Source organism: Mustela erminea, chromosome 13 (assembly GCF_009829155.1).
Source record: "Mustela erminea isolate mMusErm1 chromosome 13, mMusErm1.Pri, whole genome shotgun sequence".
Taxonomy (NCBI): domain Eukaryota; kingdom Metazoa; phylum Chordata; class Mammalia; order Carnivora; family Mustelidae; genus Mustela; species Mustela erminea.
The window spans coordinates 92,094,629-92,116,598 of record NC_045626.1 but is presented as its reverse complement, the minus strand read 5'-3'; the positions used below and the strand labels follow the sequence as shown (position 1 = coordinate 92,116,598).

Sequence of the window (21,970 nt, the reverse complement as noted above, 5' to 3'; positions counted from 1 at the left end):
GTGACAGGAGCCCGCGGGAAGAAGGCCAGGATGGGCCACAGCAGAATGCTGACCTCTCGGTTTGTGACACTGGTGGCTGTTTGTGGGAGCCCTCGTGAGCTCAAGAGGCCCCCAGCAAACATCTCTGCATGACCAGCTGAACAGACACGTAAATCCAAGTTCGTCTTTGCCCACCTTTAGCTTTCAGATTTCGACTCCCTAAACAGCCTCAGCCTCCGCAGAGCCCACCCGTCCGGTGAGAAATGGCCTCGTGCTGGATGCTGGCCGGCGCCGCCACTAGAAGCACACATGGGGTGTGGGCGTGCACGTGTTTGCGTGTGTTAATGTCTGTGTGAGGCCCCCATGCTAATGCATGTGCACCCATGCACGCGTGTGTACGTGTGTCCGCGTGCGTGCCGGCCCCGACCCACGGTTCTGTCCGCTCTCAAACTACGGTTCTCACTCACTTTCTTGCGTTAGGTAATTATTGATTCCCTTTGTCTGGACTGGGTAGCTTTTCCAATTAAGCAGCAGCTTTAATTATGCCACAAAGCACATAACATAGATCTTGTTTATTAAGACCAGCCCACGGGATAATAAAAGGGAGACTGGCGGATCCAAATTAACCAGGACCGTAAACGCGAGCGGCCGAGCCCGAGCCGTCCTCCATCGTGTGCAGTAACGTGCCCCCTGCTGCCTGTTTGCAGAGTCTCCGTGCGTGTTAACCGTCTGCGCCGCGCATAGCTCGGCGGCCGGCGCTGGTGAGTCTGATGGAGTGCCTGGGCCGCAAGCAGAGCTGGATCCAGTACCTCGTGCCAGGTCCCGGCTCCTGAGGCTCCTGGGTTTGGGGTCGGTCGGAGGAGGCAGGTGTCTCCGATGGGGAGTCGTCATGGGAGTATGTGGGGTGAGGTAGGTGGGTCTTGTCTGTAGGGGAAGGCACGTGGTTCCCTTACTGGCCAGGGAGCACGGAACTGCAGCCCCGGGGCGTCCTGAGTGGGAGGGTGGTCAGTTAAGGCAGGTGACAGGCTTCCCTTCTGCCCCCCCTGGAGACTGGGGTCTGTGCCTAGGAGGGAAGTGCCTGTGGGGAGGGCAGGGGTCCCGAGCGAGGCTGGAGCCCGCTGCAGCCAGATGGGGAGAGGGGAGGCCGCCTGTCCTGGGCTCCCTCGCAGCTGGGGATCTGTTGGGACGGGGGCAGGGCCACTTCACCCCAAGCTCTGGAGCTTGTCAGGGGGTGAGGGCTGCGTCCACCCTTAGAGGCCCCATGGGGCCGCGGGGGCTGATGGCCAACAGAAGTCCTCCATACTGAGCCGGACCCTGGCCCACGGTGGGTCTGTGACCCCAGGGATGTCTGAGGGCGAACCTGGAGGGGCTGGAGGGCACGGGCCGCACCGATGGCTCAGGGATTCGTGGCACCCCACAGGGTGCATGGAGGTGTCCAGGCTGCAGGATGGTTGCCCAGCCCGTCAGCACATGAGGCAGTGACCCCGCAGCCCCTGCGACTGTCCCGCTTGGTCCCGTGCCCTGGTTCTGACATGTGGGGGTTTGTGTGTGGGTCTGCTGGGCTCCACAGGCCTTCCTGGGGTCCGAGGATGGAGCACCACCAGCCTGTGTGTCGGTGAGCCTGTGGTGCAGTGAGTCTGGGCCCTCCAGCTGGGGATGCAGGCTGCCTCTTGGCCGTGGCCTTGTCTCTCTGAGGACGGGTGGGGACAGGTCAGCTGCGGCTGCTTTGCCTGTACATCTGGGTCTGGGGGCACGCCAGTGGCTTCGCAGTATGTGTGCTCCCTTAACTCTGCACACGAGAAAGTACGAGCCGTTGATGTCTTCCGGGGCCGTCTATGTCTGCGGTGTGTCCCCGGGTCTCTAGGTGAGATGCTGTGTGCGTGTGTGGTTGTGTGTACGTGTGCGCCATGCATGAGCCAGCAAGTGCGTGTGTGCACGGCTGGGCATGCAGCCCCGTGTTTCTGGGAGGTCTCGCAGCCAGCTGCCCGGACGGACAGGTGGACGCGGGAGGCTGGCCGCACGGGTCTGCCCCACGCTGCTCGCGGTGGGGGCCATTCTGCCTCTTGGCCCCCCGGGTCCTGCCTGCCTCGGCCCCCTCTGCCGCCCGGCCAGCGGGAAGGCCTCGCAGAGGTGTGGCCTTGCCTGCCAAGGTCTCCGTGGTTGTGTGCACGCTCCTGGGAGTGTGGGAGCGTGTCCCCCAGAGCAGGCAGGGGCCAGCCCCAGGAAGGCGTCCTCAGGGAGGCGGAAACGCTCCCCGGGTGACATGCTTCTGAGAACCCGCTGGCAGCCGTTCCCAGAAACATCTGTCATGGCTCCGGAAGGCGCAGCCCCCAGGGCCGGCGCCCCTGACGGGAGATAGATGTGTGTCCCGCTGTCGGCAGGCGAAGCCCGCCGCTCCCCCGGGAGGGGTGCTGCCTCTCTGTCCTGCGCTCATTCCTCCAGCGGCACAAAGGGCGTCCCCATAAATTTCCATTAGTGTCACTGCCGTGGCCCTGTTTCCTGAGAGGCCAGCAGGGACGTGCCTGCCACGCGCTCTAACCGAGACCTTGGAAGAGGCTCTTCAGGGCCTCGTAACCAGCCCTGCTCCTCTGTGGGTTTATAAATCCTCTCAGAGCTGTCCCTGCGGTTGAGGATTGCCTGCGGCTCCGGCTGTGGGGGGGGGACGTGGAGCCCGAGCCGGCGTCGCCGTGCACCAAGCTCAGCTGCCCGGCCAGCCGGCACCTGCCACATGTGCGGCCCCCAGCGCACCTGCAGGAAGCCCCCACGGTGTGCCAGCGCCTGCCTGCTGAGCCCTCCCCCCCCCGCAGCTGCATGGACACCGGGTGTCACGGATGCGGAGGCGGGAATCAGATGGGTCGCGTGGGGACCTTCTGGACTCAGCTGGGGCTGTGATGTCAGTGGCCTCCATGGCTGGGAGCTCCGTGGCGGGGCAGTGACAGGGCTGGTGTCGTCCAGGGGTGGTCGCACGCGTGGATGCCGACCCCAGCTGTCCACCGGGGAACCCCTGTATGGCGGTTGGGTTGCCTCTGTGGTGCCTCAGGGCCCCGGAAACAAAGGATCCTCCTCTCTGTGACTCTGCCCAGAGACACGTGGCTTCACCTCACCACGCTCTGTGGGTGGGAGCTGGCTGCCGTGGGAGGGTCCTGGCCGAGGCATGCAGGGGTGCGTCCTGCTGCTGTGGCCTCTGGGAAGCACGGTGGCCACCGCCCCTATTTGAGACCGCGCATCACAGTGTTTGAGGTACATGGGCTAGATGACACCCCAGGGAGGACTGGGGTCCCCCAGAGAGAGTGCATGTTCTCTGTCAGTGACAATAATGTCACATGAATATCACACACCTCAGCTAGAAGTGGCTACACAAGGAAGGGATTCCTGACCTCCTGTAACCAGCTGCCAGTTGAACGCCTCTGGACCCTGACTGCAGCGGCTGACTGCGTCAGGGCCCCGGCTCTCCCCGGTTCTCTGCTCTGCCACACCCATCCTCATGGTCACAATGTGGCTGCTGTAGCTCCCAGTGTCACATCCTCACACCCTCCCGAGGGGCTAGAAAAATATGTGTCTGCATCTTGTGTGTCCTAAGAACAGAGGACCCTCTCCCGGAAAGATCTACAGACCTTGCCTCGTGTGCCCTGGGCCGTCCGCCCATCTGCCTGCGAGCTGTGAGAGGCAGGGGTGCTAGTCTGCTTCTCTCAGGAGCTTGTGCTATTCGGTCCACTCGCTCTCTGGCCTCTCAGATCCTGGGGGCTGGCTGAGAATTCAACGGACAGGTTGGCGGGTGGCCCTCCCCTGCACCCACAGAGGTGCAGCCCCAAGCTGGGACTGCCTGTCCTGGCAGAGGGCAGGGTCAGGACACAGCCCTGTTGCCGAGGGAACCCCAGCTCCCATGGACAGAACCTCTGTGAGACGAGGCGGCAGTCAGATGCGTGGCCGTGAGCATCTGGTGGTCCCGGCTGTCCCGTCTGCTGAGGGAGAAGCTCACCGCACGTCCAGGCAGAGCCCTCCCGCCGCACAGCGAACTGGGGATGTGCGCTCCAGGGCCGGCGCCGGGTCAGGACCGCTTCATCGCACGTGGCAGACGATCATCTCAAACTGGCTTCAGGTGGAGTGAGAGACAGAGCAGGGGTCTCGGGGGGCCACGATGGCCACCGTGGGGAGGGCGGACGCGGGGGGCCACGATGGCCACCGTGGGGAGGGCGGACGCGGGGGGCCACGATGGCCACCGTGGGGAGGGCGGACGCGGGGGGCCACGATGGCCACCGTGGGGAGGGCGGACGCGGGGGGCCACGATGGCCACCGTGGGGAGGGCGGACGCGGGGGGCCACGATGGCCACCGTGGGGAGGGCGGACGCGGGGGGCCACGATGGCCACCGTGGGGAGGGCGGACGCGGGGGGCCACGATGGCCACCGTGGGGAGGGCGGACGCGGGGGGCCACGATGGCCACCGTGGGGAGGGCGGACGCGGGGGGCCACGATGGCCACCGTGGGGAGGGCGGACGCGGGGGGCCACGATGGCCACCGTGGGGAGGGCGGACGCGGGGGGCCACGATGGCCACCGTGGGGAGGGCGGACGTGCAGGGGCTGGGTCCCTGTGCCGCGCAGTCCCGAGGGCAGCCGCAGCCTGGCAGCAGTGGGTACTTAGCCCGTGGCAGAGGGAGCCGGGTGGGAGGGCCGCCACCTCCGGTGATGCATGGCCACACTAAGCCCCAGCACCCATGGCCTGTCCCTTGGGGAGGCCAAAGGGAGGTGACCCAGGCAGGCTGGGAGGAAGCTGCCTTCTGTGGGGCCTGGTTCTCCTCTTTTTGTTAGGCACGAGCCTTCCCTTATAACAGCCCTTTCCGTCTGCCTGGGTTGAGCACAAACTTTCTCTAACGGGATAAGGATCGTATTATGAGTAGAAGAGGGTTTGTTTCTCTAACTTATTAACATACAAGGTGTTATTTGCTTCAGGGGTACAGGGCTGCCAGTCGTCAGGCTTACACAACGCACAGCACTCACCCTACCACGCACTGTCCCCAGTGTCCATCACCAGCCACCCCCGCTCCCCTCCAGCAACTCTCAGTTTGTTTCCCGAGATTAAGAGTCTCTTATGGTTTGTCTCCCTCCCGATCCCATCTTGTTTCATTTTTTCCCTCCCTGTCCCTCATGACCCCCAGCCCTGCCTCTCAGATTCCTCCTATCACAGAGATCATATGATAATTGTCTTTCTCTGATTCACGTATTTCACTCAGCCTAATACCCTCTAGTTCCATCCATGTTGTCGCAAATGGCAAGATTTCGTTTCTTTTGATGGCTGCATAGTAGTCCATTGTGTATATATACCACATATGCTTGATCCATTCATCTGTTGATGGACATCTAGGTTCCTTCCATAGTCTGGCTATTGTGGACGTTGCTGCTATAAACATTCGGGTGCACGTGCCCCTTCGGATCACTACGTTTGTATCTTTAGGGTAAATACCCAGTAGTGCGATTGCTGGGTCATAGGGCAGTTTTATTTTCAACTTTTTGAGGAACCTCCATGCTGTTTTCCAGAGTGGTTTCCCCAGCGTGCATTCCCACCAACAGTGTAGGAGGCTCCCCAAAGAGGCTATTTTAGTGCAGTATTGCACTGGGACAAAATGGACCATATGCATTGTGCCGTTTCTAATTCCAGCAACTTAGAAGTACACACGCTCCCAGTGGGGTGACTGGTCAGGGCAGATGAATGCCATGGGCAAGGACGGCCTCTCCCTGCCCAGCAGGTGTGCCCGGGAAAGGCCCGTGCTCTCAGAAGCGCTAATTTAAGCGTCCCACAGCAGGCGGACAGCCACACTCATCCGTACGATGCCTGCAGAGATTGGCCCGTGGAACTGCATGGCTGTGGACCGGGGTGCCCAAAGCGCAGGACTGTCTGTGCGCCCGCTCCCCACTGCCCGCTCGAGCCCCTGGACAGGACAGCAGTCAGGCCCACGGTGTCCTGCCTGTGGTCCTCGGGGGGCCAGCATCTCTGCTATGTGACCGGACTCAGCCTGGACTGCCCTGAGGGGGTGCTGTAAGGGGCAGGCAAGCACGGGGAGGGGCTGGCGAGGGCAGGCAGACCCTCGTTGATGAGTGAGGTGCCACGGACCCCAGCATCCCTAGGGCTCTGTACTGTGAGTGGGGCTCATGTGGGGAGCACCCCGGCCCCCCAGTGTGGAGGTGGGAAGGAGCCCCGAGCCATGCTGACATTCCCGCGCTGTGTGGGGCTAAGGCTGGTCCCACCCTGCACGGAGCCCGCCGTTCCCACAGGGGCCGCGTCCTGGCCAGTGGCCCCAGCCCTTTGGCCCCAGGCACCCCTCCCATCTTCTCTCCCTTTCTTCCTCCTTAACGGAACCCCAGACGTGGCTGGGCGAAGCCCGTCGGAAGGCTGATGGCTGCAAACCTCGCAGGGGGCCGAGCCGTGGTCAGTGGGACGTATGTGGACTTGGGGAGCGTGTGCCGGGCGGGAGGGCAGGATCTTTCCCCCCTTCCTGCTTCCTGCCATGGCACTGGGGCTGCCGGTGCGTGCGGGCTTGGGGACCACCCCACACTCAGCACAGTGACGAGGCAGAAGGGCCCGGCTGCCGGCATCCCAGCCCCCGGCCGCCCCAGACCCCAGCTCCACAGCGCGGCGACACAGAAACCAGCATCTGCTTTGTTATTATCATACCTGTGACCCCCAGACTGTCCTTCAGTCATGAACCTCAGGCCCTTCCCCCAGTGTGTCCCCACAGCCGTGCCCTCCTGGGCTGTCTCCCCACTGTGCTCCCTCCGGACTGTCCCCCCACAGCCGCACCCAGACACACTTGGGTGTTACTGGGCTCAGGGAGGGGACAGCCCAGGCACGGCGTTGGTGTCCGCTTACTCTGTCACTTCGAGATTACATGTGTCTGTTTGCCAAGCTCCAAGGTAATCTGTCCCGTGCTTTGCAATCATCGTGACCACGGTCACGCTGTTCTTACAAAGGCTGTCTGGACAGCACCAGGTCTCATAAGAGACATGACCCTGTGGATTTTCTAGACTCATTCTTGTTGGAGGAACTAAGTGAGAAACACCTCAAGAAGGAACATCACTTCGTGTGAAGAATTCCTTCCTGGCCGTGACTTCTAAGGCAGAGGCGGAAAGGCAGAGAGGTTATCCGGGGGCCGCCACGGCACAGAGGGCCCAGCACGGAATCCAGGCTCTCAGCACTAATTTCGTGGAATAGACTGGGCTCGCGTGATTCCGGGAACCGACCTACCCCAGTGAGACGTGTGTCCAGGCGGTGGAGAGCTGAGCGGGGAACACCACCCTGCTGTGTCAGTTAGACACTCGGGGCATGTCATCCGGGCCTGGGGAGGGGTGCCCCGACGTGAGCTCCCTGCGGACTCCCAGCCTGGGTCCTGCCTCTCCTGCGAGTTCCATATGGTTGGGACTCAAGAAGTGACAATCCAAATGTAAGCCAATCAGAGCGTCCTGTCTCCTCCGCCACGGTGATGGTCCAAGGCAGCGCGTGCCGCCCAGTCAGAGCCAAGGAGTCAGGGGGGCTTTCCCACCTGTGCTGGGAACCGGACTGTGCTCCCCAGAGCATCTCGCAGCCCCACGAAGCTGTGAAGCGAGAAGAGCCCGTGTCCTCTGAGCCCCTGGGCCAAAGTCTCCGCCCGGACTTCTCCCGGAGGCCAGCCAGTGACTCCCCCGCAGCACTTGCCTTCTTCCTGCCTGATGTACCCGCGGAGCAGAGGATGGACAGTGTATCTGGAAGGTTCTATGGCCCTGCATTCCCGGGGGTCTTGTGCTCTCCCCGGAGTGTCTGTGTCAGGGACCCCCAGGGGCGTGAGCCTGCACAGACAGCATTTTCCATCCAGTGAGGGCGGCGTGTTCTAAGGTGAGCGGCTTCCATGACCCCAGGGTGAAGTGCAGGTGGCCGGCAGGAGCGTCTACACCCCGTGGAAGGTCGTGAGAACAGCCCCCTCGCAGGGGCCCCCGTGTCCTGCTGCTGCCTCCTCCGATGCCACGCCGTAATCAGTCCTGGGACTCGTGGCCAGAGCTGCGGGGGAGGCCGGCGGTGCGTGTGTGCACAGTGTGGAGGGCGGAAAGGGGCACTGAGTGTCCCCTGGGGCAGGGGCTCGCTGCCCTCCACAGCCCGCCTTGCCAGCGCACACAGTGCACCCCACTTGCTGGTACCTCCCTGTCCCCCCCCAACCACATGTTGGTTCCTCCCGGTGGGGTCCGTTACTGGCTAACTGTGTTCCTCAAGTTCATACCTGGGAGCCCTGACCCCCAGCACCTCTGGATGTGACCGTGTGGAGGCAGGGCCTTACAGAGCTGACAGGTGAAGTGGGGTCTCCCAGGTGGGCCTGTCCCCTATGGCTGAGTCCCCATGGAGAGCAGAGCAGGGTGCAGACACACACAGGGCACAGCCGCTGAGACACGGTGGGAAGGTGGGAAGACCGCGTCTGCCTGCTGAGGGGAAGCCTCGGGAGGAGCCAGACGCACTGCCCTGGATCTGGACTCCAGACCATGAGCACACATATGAGGCTTAGGCCGTCGTGTCTGTGGTGTTTGTTCTGCAGCCAAGCTGAGGAGGCCAGGGCTCACCTCACTGCCCAGCTACTCAAGTCTCCTCCCTGGCTGCCTGGTCTAGAGACAGCCCCAGGGTCCCCACCCATGACCCTGTGTGGTCACTGCCTCTGCCCCTTCCTCTGCAAAGTCATGCTGCCATGTCCACTGTTCTTGTCTGTGCGCTGTGGTAAGAGCAGAGATGCTAGTGTGCTGTGGGCTAGGAGGGGTCATCGGTGCTCTCCTGCCGGAGCTAGGGTGCCCCCTGGCCTTGGGCACGGCTGCTGGCTCAGGTTCAAACCCCGGCTGTACCCACTCCATAGGAGGGAAGGTGGCCCTTTTGAGCAGGGTTGTGTGTGAGTATGAGTCAGTGTGAGAACGAATGTGAGTGTGTGTCAATGTGAAAACGTGTGAGAATGTGTGTGTGTCAATGTGAAAACGTGAGTGTGTAAGTTAGCGTGAGAATATGTGTGAGCATGAGTCAATGTGAGAGCGTTGTGAGTGTGAGTCAGTGTGAGGGTGTGTGAGTCAGTGTGAGAGTTGTGTGTGAGCGTGTGAGAATGTAGTAGGAGTCCGTTTGAAAGCGTATGTGTCGGTGTAAGAACATGTGTGAGTGTGAGTAACTATAAGAACGTGTGAGTATGTGAATGTGTGAGTAGGTGTGAGAACATGTGTCAATGCGGTCAGTGTGAGAATGTGCACGAGTGAGTGTGCGAGCGCCTGTGTCTAGCTGAGTGGCCTCTGCCATCTTAAGGAGAGATTTGGTGCGTTTACATTTATTGTGGCAGCAAATGGACATGACTGGGCTCCTCCACGTGTATCTTTCTGTTTCCTTTGCTCTTGTTTCCTCTTTTTTCCATCACGTTATTTTTGACCGTTTGCTAAGTTAGTTCCTGTCTGTCTCCCTTGGCCCCTGGTGAATTCATTCCACCACGTTATTACCCCAACAGCCCGTTGCCTTCTGTAGGCCCCTTAGCAAATGTGTATCATTTAATCAGATCAAGGAGCCAGATGTGCCTCGCCCCACGCCCAGTCCCTGCATCAGGACCCCTGGGAAAACCACACGTCCCCGCCTTGTGCCTCTCAGTCCTTAGGTTTGGCCGAGGCTGTTACCTTCAGCCCCAATGATGAGGCCGTCCCTGCAGATTTCATGTCCACTTCAGAGACCCTCCACTGACGTTGGCCAGGCCCCGCTCAGCCCATCGCCGGCTACCCGGGTTCCACTTTCCGCACCACACTCAAGGTACAGGGTTCACTGTGGACGCTGCTCCCACAACCCTCCACGGCACACCCCCTGCAGTTGGAACCGGGTGTCGATGGCATTGGGCTCAGGGCTGCGCCCCGCCCACCACTGGGTCACGACCTGACATGACTGCCATTCCCTGACTTTCAGCATGGACACAGCGGGCTGAGACTCAGAGCGCTGGAGCCTGTGGCTTCGGACGGACGTCATCACTGAGTCTGGGGCTTCCCCCACAGCCTTGTTGCTCTCCCATTCGGTATCAGATCGAGAAGCGGCTGAGCAGGCACGCCCCACGCTGACCACTGACCACAGACTGTGTCTCCCGCAGGTGCAGACAGATGACCCATGCCACTGACCTACCCCAGATCTCTGTGGTCTTCATCTTTGTCAACGAGGCCCTCTCCGTCATCCTGCGCTCCGTGCACAGTGTGGTGAACCGCACGCCCTCGCGGCTCCTCAAGGAGGTCATCCTGGTGGACGACAACAGTGACAGCGGTGAGTGGGGGACCCCAACAGCGCAAGCAGCCTGGAGCTGGGGGCCGGAAGCCTGGAGTCAGGGTGGGCCGGGCTGTACACCCCACGGGCTCCAGGACCGAGTCCTCCCTGCCTCTCCTGGCTCTGGGGATGGCTGGTGTCCCTCGTGCCCCGGCTGGAGCTGCATCCCTCCCCCTCTGCCTCATCTTCACGCAGCCTCCCCCTGTGTGTCTCCTCTTGTACTGACACCTGTCACTGGACGAGGCCCACCGGAAGTCTAGGAGGATTTCTCCTCAAGATCCTTAACCAGTTACATCCACAAACACCCTACGTTGAAACTCATCCCGTTCTGAGGCTGTGGATGACCTTAAAGTGGGGGCTCTATTCATGCCCTACAGATGTTGCCCAGAAGAGCCCAGGCAGGCTGAGTTCCCTATCTGCTGATCATACCTCCTGCCTCTTGCCTGTGAGGGGGGTGTGGGCTCCAGTGAGGGTCTGCTGGTGGGGGAGCGGGGCCGGCACGCACAGCGGGGACCCCGTAAGCATCCCATGCCCGCCAGGCGCAGAGGGCTCAAAGCTCCTGCCGGGGGTCCAGAGACGCCTGGGCACCAACTGAGCCAGGAGTCTGAACCCACCACGGGTGGCCCCGAGACTGAGGTCCCACGGGCTCATCATGCGGGCTCTCCTCTGCACCTCTGGAGGGACGGAAGTGGAGGAAATTTGGGGGGCACCTTTGGAGCCCTCCAAGGGCAGGAGGTGCTGCGTCCAACCCAGGGCCGGCTCCTTGTCTACACTGCGGGTCCCCAAGCTGACCTTGTGAAAGGAGCCAGGTTCAGCCATCTCTCTGCAGGAGGTGCCTATTGGGGCCTCGGGGAACTGGGGCCCCACAGCATCTGTCCTCAGGGCGCATGAGTGTAGTAGCGGGCGTCACGGCTGAACACCGCCCAGTGTGGGCCGACCTGTGTGCTCACCCACGGTCCATGCGAGGCCTTCCTTCCTCTTCGTGGGGGAGGCACCCAGCCCCCGGGGGGTGCCTTCCCCATGACACGCGCCTCAGTCCAATCAGTCCGTTTGCTGGTTTTTGCCTATTGTGCCTGCACGGGAGGGCGAGCCCCACGGTATCCCCGGCCCCCGAAACACATCCGGCCGCCGCGGGTGCCCTTCAGCGGCTGTGGAGGATGGGCCTGGGGCACACAGCGCCCCAGCCTGCCCACGCTGACCTGGGGCGACCTCGGGGCCCTCCCGGGGCGTGGGTCGCTGAGGCGATTCTGTGTCCCCTGCAGCGGAGCTCAAGGCCAGCCTGGACCAGTACGTCAACAGGCGGTACCCGGGCCTGGTGAAGATCGTGCGCAACAGCCGGCGGGAAGGCCTGATCCGGGCGCGGCTGCAGGGCTGGAAGGCAGCCACGGCCCCTGTGGTGGGCTTCTTTGATGCCCACGTGGAGTTCGGCACGGGCTGGTGAGAGCGGGGTGTGGGGGCAGGGCCGGGGGCTGGCTGAGGGCACTCCCTGGGGGGCCGGCAGAACAGGAGCCTGGGGGCCGGGGCGTTCAGGTCCAGCTCCCGGGCCGAAAGCCGCTCATGAGGTGCCAATGGCAGGACGCCATGCACCTGGCAGGTCACCGCGCACAGAGAGCACCGGCACACACGGCTGTGTGCTTGCGCCGCCCATGGGGACCCGGCGCACTGTCAGCAGCCCAAGCCCCGAGCACCAGTTGGAAGCAGTTTCTTGTCCCGGGGAGCCCTCTTGTGCACCATGCAGGTGGGAAGCGGGCCTCTAACAGACACCTGCAGGGGCACGTGGCCAGGGAGCGGCGGGGCTGCGCGGGGGGTCAGGAGTAGGTGTGACCCCGCACCCCGGCATGGAGGCTGGGGCGCTCTCCCTGGGCTCGTGTTTGCCCTGCCGGCCTGGTGCTCCGTGAGGCCTCCCGGCCAGCAGCCCCAGCAGCCCCTGAGGGGTGGCCGGAAGCGCAGGTCTGTGGGGCCTCAGGTCTGCAGCATGGGTCACCCGGAAGCCTGGTGCAGCTCTGCAGCAGCCTTAAAAACAGTGTCTGCAGCCTAGCGTGTCAGCCCCAGTCCAGGGGGAGGCCCGGGCCCAGGGGGTGTCAGACCCAGGGCTGCTCCTGCCGCCTCTGTCCAGACCCCACTGTCCCCAAGCAGGGGGTGTGCTGATGTCCGCAGAGCAGGTGCCTGAGGACGTCTTGAGCAAATAGCAGGACGTGCTTCGGAGTTTTCTGGACAATAGCAAGCGGGTCCCTTAGCCTCTCTGATGACGGCATGTGGGGGCGGCCTGGGCAGACGAGAGAGGGCTTTATCGTGGCTGGGGGAGGGGGCGGGGGCAGCGATCCCGCGGGGACACCCTAGGTAGGGGACAGTCACGGTGGGATGTCCAACGTGTCAGCACGTGTCAGCAAGGCACGGGCAGGGGAGGCGGGGGAGGTGCGCCCGTCTCCCCTGTTCAGGTGGGATGCTGGATGTGTGCCCAGGGTGGGGGCTGTTGCCAAGACTGTGTGAGTGTCATCCAGGAGCCCCCCGTGGGCACCTGGCTCCGGGCCTCGGGGTCAGATCAGAACTTCCCTGGGATGGCAGACCAGCCCCCAGGGGCCGGCCTGGTTTGAGGTGGCCTGGGAGCCGAGGGGACGCTTTGGACACAGGATGTGCCCACAGGAGTGGCCCACGGGCAGAGGGAGGTTTGACCATGCGTCTCGGTGTCCTGGGGTCTGAGCCACAGAAGCCAGAAGGCTTTGAACAACAGAAACTCTCCATTCTGGGGCCTGAAGTCCACTGAGGGGACACAGGGGTCAGCCAAGGCGCCTGGGGAGAAGGGGTCCTTCCTCGTCTCCTGCAGCCTCCAGGGTCCATGGTGTCCTTGGGCTGTGGCTGCAGCCCCACGGCCTCTGTCCTCCTACGGCTTCTCCCCGTGTGTCCATGACTTTCCTCTTCTGCTTCTCAAGAAGGTCCTTGTTGTTGGATTTAGGGTGATGTGATCGAGGTTAAACCTTCGGTGGGGGTCCTGCAGGGGCAGCAGCGAACAGGGGCTGCCCGTGGTGCCCACCCACTGAGCCGCAGGGAGAAGTTGGCCCACGGCGGCGGCTTGCCCTATTTCAGTAGAAACTAAAACTCACGATTTATGTATCAAATCTCCCCACGCATATTTTCAAACACTGCGAAGCCTAACCTAAGACATTCCCTGGGATACCAGCCGCAAGAAACGAGGGGTCGGTGGTGGCCGTGCTGGGGACCCGTAGGCTGGGTGCAGTCCTGAGTCTGCGCGGCTGGGCTGGACCGGTGCTGTGCGTGGCTCTGTGTCCCCAGCTGGTCTGCGAGGGTCTGGCGTCCCAGGGTCTCCAAGGTCGTGGTTTCCCGCCAGCTGCCGATGGCCCCAGCAGGGGCTTGGCATCTCCTAGGCCAGTGGAGGCTTCTCCTTCCCCTCTCCTGTAGCGTCTCAGCTGCCCCAGGACCATGCTTTTGTCACGAGGGCTGGTTCTGTTCCCGCACGTTTGGCAGAGATGCGAGTTTCTTCTGCTTGACTTCCCCTCCGAGGGCCCTTTTTCTCTCCGCTCTGCTGCCCTCGTGAGACAGCCCTTCTTCTCCTACAATGTGTATCACCTTCTATCGTTCATTACGGATCACTGCCTGCCCCCCGCCAGGGTCACTCCACGGGGTTGTGTAGGTTGCACACTGCACAACCATACTTGGTAGCTGTTCCTCCCTCCACCGTATCATGAGCTCCCTTGGGCATTTGGAAGCCATCTGGGAGAGCTACAAGTCAGTCACTTCAAATGCAATTTCAAATCAGTGTAACTTTAATTTTCACAACCGAAAACCCAGTTATCCGTCTGCAAATAGCGCCCTCCCCGCCCAGGAGTGGCCTCCACAAAGATGCTGCCTTTTTAGCAGATGTGGCATTTGCAGAGGGTTCTTCATCTCTGGGCGCTTTGCTAACAGTAATTAATTAATCCTCGTCGCAAAGCTGGAAGGCAGGTAAGTACCAGGCTGTCACTCAGCAGGATGGGAAAGAGGACAGGCCGTGTGGCCGGTGTCGCCAGGTGGGACCAGAGGACCTGTCCCCACAAGCGGCCCCACCTGGGGCTGGCGCCCTGGCCCTTCCAGCCCTCCCTGCAGCTCCTGCCCCGGCCCCAGGCAGCGGGCTGCCCATGGCCACAGCTGAACTCCAGCTCAGAGCCCCGGCTTCTGGCGCTGTCTCGTGCTTGTCCTTGCTGGAGAAGCATCACGTCCAAGTCCCTGCTTCCCCAGGGACTCCCCACAGTCTGCAACTCACGCTGCTGGCCAGAGAGGTCACCCAAGAGCCCAGGTCCTCGGGTCCCTCTGCTCTCTGGCTTTACTGCATATGCTGCCCCGCTTCTCCACTCCAGGCTCACATCCCAGGGCCTCAGTGCTGCCCGTGCCCTCACCCATCCCTCCGACACCCATCACGCCCCTCCCGCTCCTAGCCCAGGGCAACCTACACTGACTCCCTATTTTAAACTGTAACCCCCAAGTCAGCCTTACCTGTTCTCTTTCCTACACAACACCTGTCACCTTCTTGTACCTTCCCTTATATGTTGATGTCTGCCCCCTACCCTCTCAGGACCACTGCGTACTGTTGTGTCGGTTGCACACTGCACAACAGTGGCCAATAGCCTGTCTCATCCTTGCAACAGACCATAAGCTCTCGGAGGCATGGATATATTCCAGTTTGTTAGACCAGGGTGTGGCACATAATCGGTCCTCAGATTAGGGCTTGTGCGTGTACCTCTCACAGGAACAGAGCAGAAGGATCAGGGAGCAGGATCTGGAGCCGTGAACCAGGCCAGTGGCAGAGTCTGCGGGCTGCCTTTCAGGGGGTGTCACGGACCGGAGCCCAGGTGGCCTTCATGTCCTTGGGGTCAGACAGGTGTTGGTGGGGTCAGGGCAGGAAGGTGAGGTCGAGGCCCCAGGCAAGGCAGGTCTGCGGCCAGACGCCCCTGGGCTCCCAGGGCCGACGCCCTTGCCCCGCAGCGGGCTGCCGTCTAGCGGGCGGGCGGGCCTGACCACCTCCCCCTGCCTGTGGGTGGCGGACCCGTCTTCAGGTGCAAGCTGGGGGTCCCGGCGCCGTGGCCCCCCGCACAGGCACACGCCTCCCTGCAGGGCGGAGCCGGCGCTCGCTCGCATCCAGGAGGACCGGCGGCGCATCGTCCTGCCGGCCATCGACAACATCAAGTACGACACGTTTGAGGTGCAGCAGTACGCCAGCGCGGCCCACGGCTACAACTGGGGCCTCTGGTGCATGTACATCATCCCGCCCCAGGACTGGCTGGATCGCGGCGACGAGGCCGCACCCATCAGGTGAGCCCACGGGGGTGGGGGGCGAGGCTGCCACGGGGGCGGTGGGGGGGCAGGAGCTGGGACTCGTGGGGGGGCCACAGGGGCTGCTGGGGGAGGGGGCAGGGGGGCCGGAGCCGGGACCAGGAGGGGAACTGCCATGGGGGGGTGTGCGGGGTCTGCCGCGGGGGCGCAGTGGTGGGGGGCGCAGGGGGCTGCTGTGGGAGTGGGGGTGGGCGGGAACAGGAGGGAGACAGAGGCGAGGGGCAGAAAGGAGGAACCAGTGAAAGAGACGGGACAGGACGGAGGGAGAGAGGGAGAGGGAGCCGGGCAGAGACACCAGGAGAGCCAGGCACGGAGCGCGGGCAGCGGGCGCGGGCGGCAGGCCAGCAGGGCTGCAGACAGGGACCCCACAGCTGTCCTCAGACGCGTGTCTTTATTTAAATCGATTCCTAAACATGAAAACAGAGAGTTTTCCATGTTGAGAATACCCAGATCCCACACTTTTCGGGAGGTGGGAGGCCCGCACTCTGACAAGGCAGCCATGGGCCGGAGCTGAGCAGGGCCGCGTCTGAGCAGGCTCCGGCCTCCAACGGCTGCAGCCCCCACTGCCCCGTCGCCCCAGAGCCGCTGCCTCCTGTTCAGCCGTGTCCATCCGCAGCTCGCTCTGCCCTCGGCAGCCCCTCCCCCATTGCCAGAGCCCTGGGAATCCAGGCTCCCTAACTCGGTCCTGGGGGTGCCTGTCACCCGCTGACCTCCGGGGGCCCCCCCAACAGGGGCTCGAGACTTACGGGGCTGGGAGTCACCCGCCCCCCACTCTGTTCAAACTGGCATGTCCCTGCCCAAACCCCGCCGAAACGGCCCACTGTGCCGGGCAGCCACCGAGGCCTTTGAAAGCCTCTCCCCCAGGAGGGCCTTGCCGGGGCTTCCAAGCAGCAGCCGCTGCGGGCCGAGAGCCGCTGGGACAACCCACTGTGAGGTCTACGGACCCTGGGGATAAACAGCTCGGCCAGAGCCCAGCATGTCGTGGATTTTGAGGAAAATAGTGTTGTCGACACAGAGAGCTGCCCGGAGCAGTAATTCCCAGGACCTGGAGAGCAGCCCCCCCGGGGCCTGGCCCTGTCCCAGCGGCCGCGTCCTCAGAGTCGGCCACGGTGCTCCCGAGAGCCGAAGGAGCAGGAACTGGGGCTCTGGGGCCTCTGCAGGGGACGCGGGACACAGGGCCACCCGTGCCCAGAAGCGGGCCAGCGGGCCCCCAGGCTCGCTCGGAGCAAGGAGCAGCGGTTTGAAAGGAATTTTTCTTCATTCAAGATGCACTCGATGCCTCGTCCACAAAACCGGGGCCCAGTGTTTCCCGTCGTAGGACTCAGTGAAGACAGCCCAAGGGGAAGCACCTGAAATTTTTGGCAAACTCTGGACGCCCCGAGCCGCCCGGGAAGCAGGATTTTCTGGCCAGACGGGGTCTTGTCTCAAACTCCCCTCGTCAGTGGCCCTACCTGAGAGCTTCTGAAAACCCCGAGGCCCAAACTCCAAATCAAACACGGGCAAAGCCTTTAGACAGACGCGCTGCCAAAGGAGATGGAGAGGCCCACAGGTCACGGAGACGCCGGCCTCCGCCAGGAGGGACACGCGGACGACCGCAGGGAGGTGCCCGGGGCCGTGGGGAGGGCCGCACTGGGCACTGCTGAGCTCCCCCACGAGCCCCAAGGCAGGACTGGCAACACCGCTTCGGAAGACGGGTTTGGCGGTTTCTCCTAAAGGTGCAGCCACATCCCGCTTGGCACGCCGTCCCCGCGGCTGTCGGCCTGGAAGCTCGGGAAGCCTGTGTCCACGCAGAGACCCCCGTGGACACTCACCGTGGCCGCACCGTTCCCAGTCTTGGAAACGCCGCACACGTCCAGCAGGTGTGAACGGGAGGCTGAGCGGCCTGGGCCCGGCTGCCAGCGCCCGTCGTGGAGCCGAAGGGACCAACCGTCGTCCATGTAACAACAGGGGTGAGACTCAGGACGGTCGGGCTGGGCCGGCGAGGGGCGCAGGAAGGAGACACGACCGGCTTTCAGGGCGCTGCATGCCAGCTTTGAGCTGCACTTAATTCCTGGAGACCCCGTGTCCCGCGGGACTCCCCGCAGATGTTGGGGAACGGGGGCTTTGCTCAGGACCATGGTGGTGGAGATAGTGGGTCCCTGGGCTGTTCCCCCAGTTCTCGCGTGGCTGGAGACACGCGCTGGAGTACTGAGCCCTCGGCTGAGCCAGGCCGGGGAGCAGCTTTGAAGCCCTTTGCCCCTCACCCTTGTCCTCACCAAGAGGATCCCCTCGGGCCCCCCCACCCGGACACGGCTTCCTACCGCTGCCCACGGGGCAGAGCCCGGCTGTGCCTGGCTCCCAGCAGAAGGATCTCTTGGAGGTCGTACGACCCACCCCGACTGGACGGATCGCTTCCAGGAGCCCAGCGGAGGGTGAGTGCGGGTCCATGCGGTCTCTTCTGGAAAGCGGTCTGAGAACTGTCCCTCCCGCCGACGTCACTGATGGGAAGAGCCACTGGCTTTCCTGAGGACACGTCTGCCCGTCAGAGCCAGGCCCGAGAGGCAGGCGTGTGAAGATTTACTGGAGGAAATTTTCTTGCTGTTCATCGTACCTGAAGCTCAAGGAAGAGGGAGAGTGGACGCGGGGGAAGCGCGTCAGCCCGGCTGCCGCCTCACGTCCCAGGGCGCGGCTCGTGGGGCCGCGTGCAGGAACCCGCGTGCGTCCCGCGGCCCTGAGCCCGTGGCCAGGGCTGGAGCTCCCGTCCCCAGGACCAGGGCAGAGTTCCACCTATGCATGCGGGGGACGGTGAGGGCCCTGTGGGCATGAACTGGCTTCCCGCAGGCCCAGGGGCCCAGGACAGGCCCGCAGGAAGGAGCCCTCTGGGTTCGGCTGTCGGGCCCCTCCCACAGCCAGGTGTGTGCGGGGCGAGGGCCCGAATCTCACACGCACACACATACCCTGCACACTGATAGACACACTCACAGCTGCGCGCACCAACCACACACAGACACGCGCACGTAAAGCTGCTTGCACACACAGACACACTTGCACACACACCCACGCACACGTGTGCAGACACACATCCGTGCACAGACACAGATGCAGTCCCGGACCCACACAGGACGCTTCTCCATCCCCGTGGAAGAACTGTGACCGTTTAGCCTCTGACTTTCTCGCTTGTCTTCTGAGAGGTGCATGCAGGGCCGCTGGGTGTCCCTGCTGCCGCAGGCTGGGGGGCTGGTTCCGTCCCCCGAGCTCATGGCAGCATCCAGGCGGACGGCCTCCAAGCTGACCTCGTCCGTGCTGCCGCTTTCCGCAGACCACGCCAGCTTAGTGCCCAAGACAGACGCCCATGGTGGGGTGGGCGACAGCAGTCCTCGCCGAGGCCCCCAGGCTCCAGACACCTTCTACAGTCGGTGCTGGCAGGCGGGGCGGCTGGAGGGAGGCGGCGTCCGGCCCGCGGGGTGTGGGCGAAGGAGCCAAGCGCAGGGAAGGCCACATGGCCCATGGGCTCAGAGCCCCCCGGGCCCCCCCTGCTCTCGACACCTCTCGGGGCACATGGGGTGCTTCTGGCCTTGCAGCGGTTGCTTCAGACTTTCCCGAGAGGGCCGGTCCCATGCACACCGGTTCCTGCACACACCCGCGTGGAACGCGCGCAGACCGGGCCCTCGTGCTCCGTGTGCCCGCATGGCGTGCGTTGCCCTGGGTGCCGTCCCCGTGCTCGCTCACTGAGCATGTGGCCTCTCGATGCCTGAGCGGGCTCACCCCCACCCTTGTTGGTCTCCCGGAGGCCAAAGGGCTCGTTTGGGGGTCTTCGTTCCGTCAGCACCCCCGCGTGGGGCTCCGGAGTCCGTGGCTTGGGAGCGTGCGTCTGCACGTCTGTGCGTGTCTGTGTGTCTGTTACGAGGCAGGAGCCTCAGTGGGGCCCCAGCTGTGGGCCGTGCGTGTCACGCGACAACCCAATGTAAGGGTGCCCCCGGACGACATCTCCTCCGGGACCCAGAAACCCCTCAGCCAAAGCAGCCGGAGGCTTGCTGTGTTCTGTGATCACTGCACGATCTCCTCACGCCGGCAAACTCCACGGCCGCTGGTTCCACTCCCCTCACCTCGTGCATTTATTTTCTGTTTATTTTGGAATTCTGAGCAATAATAAAAAAATCATTACCAGCTACAACAGACTCGGCAGGGAATCTGGCACTCTAATTCACTAGAGCCCATACGGAGATTTTCGTTGCCGTGAAGAAAACGAGAGAAGTGTCTGTGATACGTCGGTGCGTTGTAACTTCACCCGGCAAACCCTTGCTATTAAGTCAAAAGCAGTTGGGGCGCCTGGGTGGCTCAGTGGGTTAAAGCCTCTGCCTTTGGCCCAGGTCAGGATCTCAGGGTCCTGGGATCGAGCCCCGCATCGGGCTCTCTGCTCAGCGGGGAGCCTGCTTCCTCCTCTCTCTCTGCCTGCCTCTCTGCCTGCTTGTGATCTCTGTCTCTCTGTAAAATAAATAAATAAAATCTTAAAAATATATATATATATATAATTTTTTAAAAAAAAGTCAAAAGCAGCATTAAAATTTCGTTACCGTTAGATTTGTGACCAAAATCTAGTGACAAAGCAAATCGACTCCTCGCACAAATAAAAGGATAATTGTTTTTTAACACCTCTGTTAACTGACCTCTGTTAAACTGATGGGCGTTTACTTCCGACTTGCCACTCGCTGAGCAGAAAAGCTTCTCTGAGTTGTGATGGAGACCCTGCTTCCCTGTTGTTTTTAGTGAGGAGGGACGTCTCTGCAGGAGCAGCAGCAAGAGGAGGGAGCAGCTTGGCTCTGGAGCGGCCCCAGGGCCTTTGCAGACACCGGAAGGCCTTTGCTGCCTCCTGACAGGGCCTGGAAGACACCAGCCCCTCAGCCTACAAGCTGATGGGCCTCGTCTGTGTTTTGAGGCAAAAACCCTTCATCAAAGCCTAGAGGTCCTGCTTCCTTGCGCCATCTAGACTGTGCACTCTCTTTTTATCCTTACTGCCTGGGACTTGCTCACTGTTCCCTCCGTTAGTGATTGAATGAAAAGCGGATGACTGCGTGCTAGCAGACCCAGTGATGCTGGCTCACCGTGCCCGCTCTACTCACGGTGCTCTGTAAGACCACTTCCTCGGGACGCATAACCCCGGTAGATTTGTGAGGCATACTAGAGAGAATGTAAGTAGCACAGAGATGCTTGATTCCACAGATAGAATTTCTGCAGACGAGGCAAGATTGACAGTTTTTAAATGTGTGGGTGTGGATAATTATAGAAATAATAGAACAGATGGCAGTCTGTGGTCTACAGCTGCACGGGTTGTGCATTCTACAACTTCAAGGTGTGTCATTCAGAAAGAGCCTGATATCAGTGAGGTTCCTTAGCACGGAGCAGTGCACAACCTATGCCACGGCCCAGTGCTGCCCTGAGTCCTGGCATAGAGAACGGACAAAATAATGAAGGAGGAAAGCAAGTGACTCGGGCTTGGGCAGTCAAACAACTCGCTCAGTAAACTAGTGTCTGTAAAATCCCCTACGCTACCTTGCCCGAGTCGAGTGCTGGTTTTCATCGTCCACTGATGCTCTTCACTTAGCCTTCGGACTTGGCCTGTGCTGGGAGCGTTCCTGGGCTCTGAAGGGGACAAGCATGACCCCAAGGGGGGCCCGCCTGGGTCTGGGAAGTGAGAAGCCGCTATCCTGAGTCCTGGGCTGTCCAGCTGCTGGCCTGTTCCATGTCCAGCACCGCAGCAGATCGGGGCGCGGGGCCGCATGCCTCTCACCGCTCACAGCGGTCTCTGCCCCCGCCAGGACCCCCGCCATGATCGGCTGCTCGTTCGTGGTGGACCGGGAGTACTTCGCGGACATCGGGCTGCTGGACCCGGGCATGGAGGTGTACGGCGGTGAGAACATCGAGCTGGGCATGAGGGTGAGTGGCGCCTCACGGGGCCCCCCGACCTGTCCGGGGAACGGATGTGCAGACCGGTTAGGGGCAGCCCGTGGAGTCGGCGTGAGGAGCCACACTGCGCGGGACACCGTGCTGTGTTTGCTCCACTGCAAACGCCACTCGCTCTCGGGCGCTCACGGCGCTGCGGGGAGGTTGGAAACATTCTAAGCTGCTCCTTCGGCTCAGGGAACCGAGTGTCCGCCGTGGGACCACGGCCCTCGAGCTGTCCCCCCTGCCGTGCACGGGGTCTGGGTTCATCTCAGCTGGACGTGGAAGGCAGGGGTGCCGGTGTGGGTCGTGGGCACTGGAGGCCCCATGGCTGCTCCCGGTGGGCGTGGAGGCAGCTCGTGCAAAGGCCCCAGGCAGGACTGGGCCCCTGGGGCCCCACGGGGGAGAGCATGGGGCTGCATGGCCAGGGGCACCTCCGAGGGAGGCCACCAGCCGAGATCTAGGGGCCCTGGC

General features: G+C 62.5%; 1 protein-coding gene across 4 annotated transcripts in view; it reads left to right on the top strand.

Annotated features, from left to right (window-relative positions):
• The window catches only part of GALNT9 (polypeptide N-acetylgalactosaminyltransferase 9), a 71,592-nt gene that overhangs the window by 26,187 nt on the left and 23,435 nt on the right, over positions 1 to 21,970 (top strand). For all 4 annotated transcript variants that reach the window (XM_032311543.1, XM_032311544.1, XM_032311546.1 and 1 more), the window contains 4 exons: positions 10,086 to 10,252; positions 11,515 to 11,689; positions 15,359 to 15,556; positions 21,373 to 21,490. In XM_032311543.1, coding sequence (XP_032167434.1) covers positions 10,086 to 10,252; positions 11,515 to 11,689; positions 15,359 to 15,556; positions 21,373 to 21,490 — 658 coding nt within the window. The remainder of the gene's footprint in view (positions 1 to 10,085; positions 10,253 to 11,514; positions 11,690 to 15,358; positions 15,557 to 21,372; positions 21,491 to 21,970) is intronic.